Source organism: Amblyraja radiata, chromosome 17 (genome assembly GCF_010909765.2).
Source record: "Amblyraja radiata isolate CabotCenter1 chromosome 17, sAmbRad1.1.pri, whole genome shotgun sequence".
In the NCBI taxonomy this organism is placed as follows: domain Eukaryota; kingdom Metazoa; phylum Chordata; class Chondrichthyes; order Rajiformes; family Rajidae; genus Amblyraja; species Amblyraja radiata.
Window position 1 is genome coordinate 38,927,671 of NC_045972.1, and position 12,916 is coordinate 38,940,586.

The 12,916-nt window shown below is 42.0% G+C and overlaps 1 protein-coding gene across 2 annotated transcripts in view; it reads right to left on the reverse strand.

Annotated features, from left to right (window-relative positions):
* Nucleotides 1-6,077: 6,077 nt before the first annotated feature.
* edc4 (enhancer of mRNA decapping 4) overlaps nt 6,078-12,916 on the reverse strand; it is a 64,189-nt gene continuing 57,350 nt past the window's right edge. For both annotated transcript variants that reach the window (XM_033036246.1, XM_033036247.1), the window contains exons 28-29: nt 8,926-9,089; nt 6,078-7,256 (exon numbers count right to left, since the gene is read on the reverse strand). In XM_033036246.1, the coding sequence (XP_032892137.1) occupies nt 7,067-7,256; nt 8,926-9,089 (354 nt within the window). In that variant the 3' untranslated portion in view covers nt 6,078-7,066. The remainder of the gene's footprint in view (nt 7,257-8,925; nt 9,090-12,916) is intronic.

Consider the following 12,916-nt stretch of genomic DNA (forward strand, 5'->3'; position numbering starts at 1 on the left):
CATTAACACCTATAGTTCCCGCATCTTTTTTTATTGTTTTACTTCTTCTGATTCCCAGCACCAAATTCCGGGATTTAACCCCGGACAGGGATTGAGCTGCCCTGGGAGTTACAGCTGCCTGTCTTTATCTAAAGGCTGGGATCGAGCAGAACAGAGAGCTAAAATAGACACAAAAAGCTGGAGTAACTCAGCGGGCTGACGCTGACCTCAGGGTCGGGGTCTGAAGAAGGGTCTCGACCCGAAACGTCACCTATTCCTTTTCTCCAGAGATGCTGCCTGTCCCGCTGAGTTACTCCAGCTGTTTGTGTCTATCTTCGGTTTAAACCAGCATCTGCAGTTCCTTCCTACACAGAACTGAGAGGTAGTTTCCTCCGGGAGCGGAGCTGCCGCTGGGGCTGCTACTGGACCAAGCGCTCCTCTCTCTATCCGGGGTTTAGGTTGCATCGCAAACTTAAATGTCTCAGATGGATTGCAACATGGTTGGTTATCCACTTCATTCATACATTCCTGATCAACGTTTCCGGGAAGTTTTATTCGTGCGTGTACAGACCCGAACATCGCTGGGTTGCGGAGAGCGACAGGCGGCGGATGGTGTCTTAAATAGACACAAAATGCTGGGGTAACTCAGCGGGTCAGAGTTTAGAAAGCTCCCGACCCTATCCATATTTTCCATAGATGCTGCCTGACCCTCGCAGTTACTCCAGCACTTTCTCTCTTTTATTTGTGAACCAGCATCTACAGTTTCTTCCCAGTTGTTATCAGGCCACTGAACTATCCTACTAACAACTAGAGAGCGGTCCTGAGCTACAACGGGTTGGGACCTTTCTTCAAACTCAATTAATTAATTCAGACTTATCCTCCGCTGGGTTGCGGTGGCCAGACACACACACACGTTTTATTGCAATTAGATCATGCGGCCGTTTCCCCAAGTTCAGTTGGCTCATGCTGTTTTGCTGCCGGTAAATTCGATGACAGGAGAAGTTGCTTTCATTCCGAGGTATCCTCCAAGCAAGTGCATAATTTGAGGAAGGACATCATTGTGATTGAGGCAGTGCAGCGTAGGTTCACGAGATTGATCCCAGGGATGGCGGGATTGTCATATGCGGAAAGATTGAAAAGGCCAGGCTTGTATTCACTGGAGTTTGGAAGGATGAGGGGAATCTTATAGAAACATATAAAATCATAAAAGGACTGGACAAGCTAGATGCAGGAAAAATGTTCCCAATATTGGGTGAGTCCAGAACCAGGGGCCACAGGCTTAGAATAAAGGGGAGGCCATTTAAGACTGAGGTGAGAAAAAACCTTTTCACCCAGAGAGTTGTGAATTTGTGGAATTCCCTGCAACAGAGGGCAGTGGAGGTCAAGTCACTGGATGGATTTAAGAGAGAGTTAGATAGAGCTCTAGGGGCTAATGGAGTCAAGGGATATGGGGAGAAGGCAGGCACGGGTTATTGATAGGGGATGATCAGCCATGATTACAAAGAATGGCGGTGCTGGCTCGAAGGGCCGAATGGCCTCCTCCTGCACCTATGTTCTATGTTTCTATGTATAAGCAACATCAACAGCAATTACAGCAACATGATGTCAAAGGTTGTGGGGAGAAAGCAGGAGAATGGGGTTGAGAGGGAAAGATAGATCAGGCATGATTGAATGACAGAGTAGACTTGATGGGCCGATTGATCTTATTCTGCTCCTGGAACTTATCATAATCATAATCATACTTTATTATCCAAGTATGTTTTGCAACATATAAGGAATTTCGTTTGCTATACAGTCATACTAATACAAAGCAACAGAACACACAAATACATTTTAACATAAACATCCACCAGTGACTCCTTCACATTCCTCACTGTGATGGAAGGCAAAAAAAAAGTCCAATCTCTTCCCTTCTCCAGCAGTCGAGGGCCTCGAGCCCTCCGTTGACTGGACGATCTTATTCCCGCAGCCGGCGGTCGGGCCCTCCGCGTCAGGGCGATCAAGCTCCCCGCACCGGGCTATCGGGCCCCGGGTTGGGGCTAGTCAAAACCTTCTGCATCGTTTGGAGCTCCCGACTCGGTCTCTACCCGAGACTGCAAGCTCCTCGATGTTGAAATCAGCAGGCAGCGCCGTTGGAGCATCGATCCCATGCAAGGAATCGGCTCTGATGGTAAGTTCACGCCTCGTGGTGAGGCTCAAAGTCAGTCCCAAGCACGGCCTCCAGCTCCATGATGTTAGGCCGCAGAGCGACCGGAGATATGACCCAGAAAACAATCGCATCTCCGGCAAGGTAAGAGATTGAAAAAGTTTCCCCCGACCCCCACATAAAACAAACCAGAGAACATTAACATAAACTTTTTAAACACATTAAAAATAACAAAACAAAGACAAAAGGGCAGACAGACTGTCCTGCTATCGCGGTGCCAACCAATTATGAATTTATGAGCAAGTCGAGACCAATAGAAATCAATGCAGAGATAAGTTCCAATTGGTGAATTTACATTCTAGTAAAATAAATATAGACTAAGCAACCAATGACTGTGTTCAACACTTTGTTGGAGAGAACTTTTGTTTCATCAGATCTTCCCTGCTCTCCCCTGACTCTCAGTCTGAAGAAGGGTCTCGACTGTAATTTATGTGGCAAATCCTTCTCTTTAGAAAAGTTCAAAGCCAAACTATACTGATACAACCAACAACAATACAATCAGTTGTTAGCATTATTCTGATTGAATTTCACATGATCAAAATAAATTGAAATTTTGAAATTAATCAACAGCTAAAAATCAATAGGACTTTGAGGAACATGAAATAAAAGCCCTTTTAATAAAATATGCTCGTAAAAAATTAAATAAAACTAAGGGGCTAGTTATTTAGCAGCATGACATACATCCAATGGCATTATTACAATGCCATTATTACATTATTATTATGGAGTTGACTCTATGCCAACTAGCAGACTTACAACCATGAAGCATAAAAATACTTTAAAGTGCAAACTATTTCCACTGCAGTCCTTTATGTGAGTCCCATTACATAGGGGCAGCACAGTGACGCAGCGGTAGAGTTGCTGCCTTAAGGGCCCGTCCCACTGTACGAGGTAATTCAAGAGTTCTCCCGAGTTTTCCCGTTTCGAACTCGGAGAATGTCCGTAGCGGGTCCGTAGGAGTTCATGGATGTCTCGTAGCGGCTCGTACGAGTAAACAATAACAATTTTTTTCATCACGATTATTTTTTTTTTACTCGTGGACATTTTTCAGTGTTGAAAAAACGTCACGAGTTTGCCGGATTTCCCGCGTACCTACCATTAGCATTACGAGCCGCTACGAGACATCCACGGACTCCTACGGACCCGCTACAGACATTCTCCAAGTTCGAATCAGGGGGAAACTAGGAAGAACTCTTGAATTACCTCGTACAGTGGGACAGGCCCTTTACAGTGCCAGAGACCTGGGTTCAATCCTGACTACGGGTGTTGTCTGTACATTTTGTACGTTCTCCCCGTGACTTTTCTCTGGGAGTTCCGCTTTCCCCCCACAGAGTCATAGTACGGAGTGATAGTGTGGAAATAAGCCCTTCGGCCCAACTTGCCCATATCAGCCAACATGCCCCAGCTACTAATCCCACCTGCCAGCATTTGGTCCATATCCCTCCAAACTTGTCCTATCCATGTACCATCTGTTTCTTAAATATTGGGATAGACTCTGCCTCAACTACATCCTCTGGCATATAGACACAAAAAGCTGGAGTAACTCAGCAGGCAGCATCTCTGGAGAGAAGGAATGGGTGACATTTCAGATAAATACCATTCCTCAGACTCGACCTATCCGGCTGAGTTACTCCAGTTTTTTGTGTCTATCTTTGGTTTAAACCAGCATCTGCAGTTCCTCCCTACATACATCCACCACCCTTTGTGTGAAAATGTTACCCCTCAGATTCCTATTAATTTTTTTCCTCTTCATCTTAAACCTAGATCCTCTGGTCCTCGATTCACCTGCTCTGGGCAAGAGATTTTGTGCATCTACCCGATCTATTCATCTCATGACTGTATGCACCTCTATAAGATCACCCCTCATCCTCCTGTGCTCCAAAGAAGAGTCCCAGCCTACGCAACACTCTGCCTATAGCTCAGACTCTCTAGTCCTGGCAACATCCTCGTAAATCTTCTCTATGCACTTTCCAGCTTGACATCTTTCCTATAACAGTCCCCAGAATTGAACACAAAACTCTAAATGTGGCCTCACCACACTTCAAAGATAGACAGGTTTGTAAGCTAATTGGCTTTGGTATAATTGTAAATTGTCCCGTGTGTGTAGGATAATGTTAAGTGTGCAGGGATGTCGCAGACTCGGTGGGTTGAAGGGCATGCTGTATCTCCAAACTAAACAAAATATACCCACAAGCCAAAAATTTAACTTTCCCCAACAGGCATTGCAGGCTCTCTAACTTGACATGAAAAAGCTAATCAAGGGACAAAGTGCGTTTGGAACAAGCTGCTATACAACAGCACTGGTTGGTTTGGCCAGTCTACTGCAGAACACCATCTGGCATCTGGTCCCAAATGGCTGTGCTACCATTTCTTTTGATCACGGTGGCAACATATGTAAACGAGTGAAGTGAAATACTGTAGCAATCCTCTGGAGGCCAGCTGATGCCTCCTTTTGATCATTCTGACATTATCTTCCTAGAAAGAACTAAATCACATCGTATTGTTGCTTTGTCACTCTCAGCGGTTCATTTTCTTCCTCCTAAACCAAGGCTTTGAGTCACTTATATTAGCACATCTTCCCTACTCTATGCTTTCAAAGTGGCTTCTCTCATCTGGATTTTTCTTTAATTTAAGAAAACCTTCAGATTGCAGTTTATTTAGTCATAAAATGTACTTGAGTACAAATAGAGACACAAAGAACTGACTGGACTATCTCGGAAGATCAGGCAGCACCTCTACGTGACATGGATAGGCAAATGTCTCGGGTCAGAAGAATGTGCAGTGTGTTGTGTCTACAAGTACAGATGGATTCAGTGCGATTTACTTTAGACTTTAGAAATACAGTGCGGACACAGGCCCTTTGGCCCACCGAGTACCGCATTGATCACCCGTATACTAACACTATCCTACACACTAGGGACAATTTTACCAAAGCCAAATAACTTACAAACCTGTATGTCTTTGGAGTGTGGGAGGAAACTGGAGCACCCAGAAAAAACCCCACGTGGTCACAGGGAGAACATACAAACTGTACAGATAGCACCCATAGTCAGAATCAAACTTGGGTCTCTGGCACTGTAAAAGGCAGCAACTCTACCGCTACGCCACCCACAGTATATCACCTTCAAATGTTACTGTTCCAGTATGTTTATCTCTCCCCCTCTCCCGCGCGTTGAGGGGATGGGACCCAACGGGTCCCCCTTGGTCTAGTAAATCTTAAAAATGACATGTACCACTCTAAAAAATTATACTGATTATGTTTTGTTTTTTAAAATTCCTTGAATTATATGAAATTCTCCAAGATTTGAAGTCCACCATTGCAATTTAAAATAAGGATTTATAAGATGCATATAACCTGAAATTGCAACTCAATTGGCTTCCTATCTTCAGAAAATGGGAGCAGGGGAATTATCACCAGCACACTAACTGTACAAATATTGGCAATTATCAATAGAGCTCTTAAAGATAGCGGAATCGGGGGATATGGGGAGAAGGCAGGAACGGGGTAACTGTCTTGTGGATGATCAGACATGATCACAGTGAATGGCAGTGCAGGCTCGGAGGGGCCGAATGGCCTACCCCTGCACCTATTGACTATTGTCTAATCCAGTGGATCTTGTGGAAATCTTCAGAGATTTCAGAAACAGATTAATGGAGCTCATTTAGTAGCAACTAAATGCAGTTGTGATTTCCTACAGCAGTGTATTATTTGTTTTCAATTTAAATCTTCAAGTTTAGTCTTTTGAGAGCTGAAATAAACCAACTATTCAGTACAATGCACAGATTTGTATGTAACTCTGCAAAATTACAAGTTAATCAGAATATGTGATTATTAAGTGACATTTCAAATAACCAGAGATTTTACACATTTTTCAACATATCTATCCAACAGTTTGTTTGAAATTTGTATTTATTTTCAATATTACGGTTCTAAAATAGTAACCACAGAAGTTTTCCCAAAGTTATAACATTTTTTGAAGTATCATAAAAACACAACCAAAAAGTTACAAAGAGTCATACAAAAGATAGCAGTTTACCCTGACAAATTGTTCAGTAAAACAAATATGCAACATTTTGCAAATGTTAAAAAGTATAAATCAGTGCTAATGATTTAAGGATAAACCAATCCAGATAATTTCCAAAAAGTCATTTTATTGTGAACATTTTTGAAACATTATCCAAAACAAGGAATTTCCATATTCAAGATAAAAAGGAAGCAATGTAAAATAACAACAAAATGGCAAATGCTGAAAAACATCATCAATAAACACAAACTTGTCCATTGTTTTTTTTTCTTTTTAAACTAACATGATGGAAACAAACTACTCGGGTAAAATTTCAAGTAGTAACAGACCAACACTAATTAGAAAGATTCTGAAAATATATTTTGGATGCACGTTCAACTTATGACAGTCATTTTAACTCATTGCCAGAGGTCAGGATTTCAAAGTGAGATGCTGTTTAATGCTGAAGGAATTTGGCAGAAGGGAAGCCTGATCTTTAATTATTATTTGTGTTCTATGCGCTTATGCTGACATGCAGATTATGCCTGGTGTTGATTATTTAGCCTTTGCTGTTTCACAAATGTAACTATGGAGTAGGAAAAGAGGATGTGTATATATACATTTGGTTCTTAAACTGAGTAACATATAAAACAGGCTATCCAAATTCAGGGATGGTCAAAAAATGAAACACGGAGGAGCTAATGATGACCTGTGGCTCCAAACCAAATTTATTACCACAGATTAGGGAGACCCAACCCTACAATCTGCTTCATTATATTAAAAAAAAGTTATATTAATTAGTAACATACAGATGTAAATGGTATAGTTATAACACAATCTTTACAGATGGAGGAAGCACAATTAGCCGGAGTCCAATTTAACTCAGTGGTGTCACCAGTCCCTGAAGCATCATCATAAGTCTTCGAGCTCTTTTGCTCACATTATTATGGGGGTCTGCCTGGTTGAACTGATAGAGTTTCTGTCTCACTTGATTTAATACAGAACCCATGTGATCTCGAGCAACAGGGTCTGTGTGATCCAGATTCATGACTGCATCTTCCAGATAACTGAAATGAAAGTAGAGATTAATTATTGCATAGGCGGCTTTTTCGCCACTCAAGCCTGTTTTGCCATTCAATACCATCATAAGTGACTTTATCTTAATATTATATTCCAGTTTCATCCCCATGTCCCCTGAATTAAAACCATCACCTTCCATGCCAGAGAATTCTATAGATTTACCCACTGAGTGAAAAGATTTAATCATAGTCATACAGCATGGAAACAGGCTCTTCGGCCCAACTTGCTCACACCGACCACCATGTCCCATCTACACTAATCCCACATGCCTGCTTTTGGCCCATCCTAAACCCGCCCTATCCATGCACCTGTCTAATTGCTTCTTAAATGTTGCGATAGTTCCTGCCTCAATGACCTCCTCTGGTGGCTTGTTCCATACATTCACCTCCCGTTGTGTGAAAAAGTTACCTCCCCCCAACATCAGTCTGAAGAAGGGTCTCGATCCGAAACGTCTCCTTTTCTCCACCCGCTGAGTTTCTCCGGCATTTTTTTGTCTACCTCAGATTCCTAAAATATATCCCCCTTCACCTTAAACCTGTGCTGTTTGGTTCTCGATTCCCCTACCCTGGACAAGAGATTCTGTGCATCAAACCAATCTATTCCTCTCATGATTTTATACACATCTATAAGATCACCCCTCATCTTCTTGCACTCCAGGGAATAGTCCCTTAATCTAATTTCTCTCAATTTTTCTTAATCTCAGTGCAAAATGATTTACCCCATACCTGACTGTGATCCCTCATTCTGAACCCTTCTCACCCCTCAGGCGAAACATCTCCATATCCACTGTGTCCATCCTTGTCAGAATGGTCAATACCTAATATTAATATGACTTTTTGCAATGGAAAAGTCAGTAAACCAAATCAGCAATTGATGGAAAAGATAGATACAATGAAGACACATGGAACTGCTGATGCTAGTTTACAAAAAAGGACAAAAAATACTGGAGTGACCCTATTGTTCAGGCAGCATCCCTAGAGAATCCTCTATCCTTGTTCTCCAGAGATGCTGCCTGACCCGCTGACTTACTCCAGCACTTTGTGTCTTTTTTTAACAACCAATGAACGTAATAATTTATAAACTGCCTTTCCAGCTGTAAGAGTGTAGAAAATGTGATTGTTGGCATTAATTAAACCTGAAAGACTGTCGCTCTGAACATGGAACTATATGCACGTTGATTTAATACCTCATATGAAAGATGGCATTGTTCTGGAACGTTAACGTAGATTGGTTATACAAATCCTGGGGTTGGTTATCACTATACAAGATGCCTTCTTCGAAGCACAAAAAATATTCTAAGAAAAGTCATTGTTTAAACTTATTTTATTCCAGCGTTAACTAACAGGTTACTAATTCTTAAGATAGACACAAAAAGCCGGAGTAACTCAGTGGGTCAGGCAATATTTTTCATTTATTTGTTCTATGTACCTTCCATTTCTCTCTCCCCGACTCTCAGTCTGAAGAAGGGTCTCGACCCGAAATGTCACCTTTCCTTTTCTTCAAAGATGCTGCCTGACCCGCTGAGTTACTCCAGCTTTGTGTGGCTATCTTTGGAGTAAACCAGCAACTGCAGTTCCTTCTAACTCATTCTTTGATTATTTCAGCTCCCCAGGACTCGTGATTTTTCCTTATTCTTTTTTGTCCTTTGCACCTTACCTGAGTTTTAATTCTGTGCGAGAGTTGAGATCAGTGGAGAGCTGTTGAATTAGTGACAGCAAAACCGGTTGAGTTAGGGGACAAGGATGCTGACCGAAGACCAGGTGCGAATCCACAGTTTCACAGACATAAAGTACCAGGTTGAGATCGGATGCAGTCAAGGCCTGAGTGACAGAAAAAAAAGAGTTAATGAAGATGGCTAATAGCTCAGGTTATTGCACAAACATAAGCTAATGTTTTCTGCACAAATATTGCATTTTTACTCAGCAGATCAGGCAGCATCTCTGAAGAAAATGAATGGGTGACATGTCAACACCGAAGATAGAAAAAAAGTTGCTGGAATAACTCAGCAAGTCAGGCAACATTTCTGGAGAAAAGGAATGGATGACATTTCGGTCAAGACCTTTCATCAAAACCAGAGGTTTGGAAAACTACCGACTCTATGGAGCTGGGCAGCGGTAGTGTTGCTGACTTACAGCATCAGAGACCCGAGTTTGATCCTGATATCGGGTGCTCTGGTTTCCTCCCACATTCCAAGACGTACAGGTTTGTAGGCTAAATGGCTTGGTAAATTGTAAATTGTCCCTAGTGTATGTAGGGTAATGTCAGCGAAAGGGGATCGCAGGTTTGCCGAAGAGCCTGTTTTCACCCTGTATCTCTAAACTAAAGAGGAATGGCATTGGACCAAATCAGAACAGACTCCAGTCACAGAGTAAACCAGAGGCAGCTGTGGCTAAGTTAGGAAAATTGCAAATCAACAGAATGTATTCTGCTTTTGGTCCTCAAGTCAATGCACGTTCCCATCTTTGGGATGTTATTATACGGCAGAGTACAATGTTGCACTAATATACGGTGTCCTCCATAATGTTTGGGGCAGACCCATCGTTTATTTATTTGCCTCTGTACTCCACAATTTGAGATTTGTAATAGGAAAAAAAATCACATGTGGTTAAAGTGCACATTGTCAGATTTTAATAAACACCATCTTTATACCTTTTGGTTTCACCATGTAAAAATTACAGCAGTATTTATACATAGCCCCCCCCCCCCCCCCCCCCCCCCCCCCCATTTCAGGGCACCATAATTTTTGGGACACAGCAGTGTCATGTAAATGAAAGTAGTCTTGTTTAGTATTTTGTTGCATATCCTTTGCATGCAATGACTGCTTGAAGTCTGCGATTCATGCACATCACCAGTTGCTGGGTGTCTTCTCTGGTCTTGCTCTGCCAGGCCTGTATTGCAGCCATCTTTAGTTTATCCTTGTTTTGGGGGCTAGTACCTTTCAGTTTTCTCTTCAGCATATAAAAGGCATGCTCAATTGGGTTCAGATTGGGTGATTGACTTGGCCACTCAAGAATTAGCCATTTTTTAATCTTTGAAAAACTCCTTTGTTGCTTTAGCAGTATGTTTGGGATCATTGTCTTGCTTTAGAATGAACCGCCGGCCAATGAGTTTTGAGGCATTTGTTTGAACTTGAGCAGATAGGATGTGTCCACACACTTCAGAATTAATTATGCTACTACCATCAACAGTTGTATCATCAATGAAGATAAGTGAGCCAGTTGCTTCAGCAGCCATACATGCCCAGGCCATAATACCCCCACCATCGTGTTTCACAGATGAGGTGGTACGCTTTGGATCTTGGGCAGTTCCCTCTCCTCCATAGTTTGCTCTTGCCATCACTCTGATAGAAGTTAAACTACTTCTCATCTGTCCACAAGACCTTTTTCCAGAACTGTTATTGCTGTTTTAAGTACTTCTTGGCAAACTGTAACCTGGTCATCCTATTTTTGCGGCTAACCAGTGGTTTGCATGTTGCAGTGAAGCCTCTGTATTTCTGTTCATGAAGTCTTCTGCGGACAGTAGTCATTGACAAATCCACACCCGACTCCTGAAGAGTGTTTCTGATCTGCTGGACAGACGTTTGGGGATTTTTCTTTATTATAGAGAGAATTCTTCTGTCATCAGCTGTGGAGGTCTTCCTTGGCCTGCCAGTCCCTTTGTGATTAGTAAGCTCACCAGTGCTCTCTTTCTTCTTAATGTTGTTCCAAACAGTTGATTTTGGTAAGCCTAAGGTTTGGCTGACGTCTCTAACTGTTTTATTCTTGTTTCTCACTCTCATATTGGCTTCTTTGACTTTCATTGACACAACTTTGGTCCTCGTGTTGATAAACAGCATTAACATTTTCTAAAGGTGATGGAAAGACTGGAGGAAAGACAGTGCTGAGACCTCTCTTATACCTGCATTAAGGAGGCATTTGAACACACCTGAGCAATTACAAACACCTGTGAGGCCATGTGTCCCAAACATTATGGTGCCCTGAAATGGGGGGACTATGTATAAAAAGTTGTGATTTCCACATGGTGAAACCAAAATGTATTAAAAAAAACCTTTAACAAAATCTGACAATGTGCACTTTAACCACATGTGATTTTTTCTATTACAAATCTCAAATTGTGGAGGACAGAGTCAAATAAATAAATGATTGTCTTTGTCCCAAACATTATGGAGGGCACTGTAACTAATAAAAACAGCATCCAATAAAAATACTATTTTTCACCCTTGCTTGCAACTTCTCCCTCATTTGTGGTAACATTAAACGGTTTGAGAAATGCTGATGCTTAATTTTTGGTCCGATGAGAATGCTGAATTTATAGAAAATAATATCCTGTTTACTAATTTAGTAGTAAAGCCAGTTATTGCCAAGCAATCATATCAGTAAACTGTAGTCGCAGTAATTCAGTTTTAATTAATCTGCCTTCAGCAGGCAGTACCCAATAATATAGTCTTTGCATTAGCTCCATCTGAAAACAATTTAATGTTCAGATTTTTTGATTGCCTCAATATTACATTTGGGCAATTTATAACCATGTAAACTCACAACTGAATAACCTCAAAACACTGCAATGTTGTGATATTTCAAAGGAAACAATTTACCAAGTTGCATTTCATAAGTTCATAGGAGCAAAATTTGGCCCATCAAGTCTACTCTGCCATTCAATCATGGCTGATCTATCTTTCCCTCTCAATCCCATTCCCCTGCCATCTCCTACAACCTTTGACACCCTTACTACTTAAGAATCTGTCAATCTCCGCCTTAAAATATCCATTGACTTGGCCTCCACAGCCGTCTGTGGCAATGAATTCCACAGATACACCACCCTCTAACTAAAGAAATTCCTTCTCATATCCTTTCTAACGGTACATCCTTTTATTCCGAGGCTACGGCCTCTGGTCCTAGACTCTCCCACTATGGAAACATCCTCTCCACATTCATTCTATCCAGGCCTTTTACTATTTGGAAAGTTTCAATGAGGTCCTCTTCATCCTTCTAAACTCCAGCGAGTACAGGCCCAGTGCCTTCAAACACTTATCATCTGTTAACCCAACCATTCCTGGGATCATTCTTATAAACCTCCAATGGATTCTCTCCAAAGCCAGCACATCCTCCCTCAGGTATGGGGCCCAAAACTGCTCACAATATTCTAAATGCAGTCAGTCCAGTGCCTTATAAAGCCTCAGCACGACATCCCTATTTTTGTATTTTAGCCCTCTTGAAACAAATGCTAGCATTGCATTCGCCTTTACCAGTGTACGGGAATCGCTGGTCGGCGCGAACTCATGGAAACATAGAAAACAGGTGCAGGAATAGGTCATTCGGCCCTTCAAGCCTAAACTGCCATTCAATATGATCATGGCTGATCATCCAAAATCAGTACCCCGTTCCTGCTTTCTCCCCATGTCGCTTGATTCCGTTTGCCCCAAGAGCTATATCTGACTCTCTCTCGAATACATCCAGTGAACTGGCCTCCACTGCCTTCTGTGGCAGAGAATTGCACAGATTCACAACTCTCTGGGTGAATAGGTTTTTCCTCATCTCAATCCTAAATGGCCTTCCCCTTATTCTTAAACTGTGACCCCTGGTTCTGGAATCCCCCAAGATCGGGAAAATTTTTCCTGCATCTCGCCTGTCCAATCACTTAAGGATTT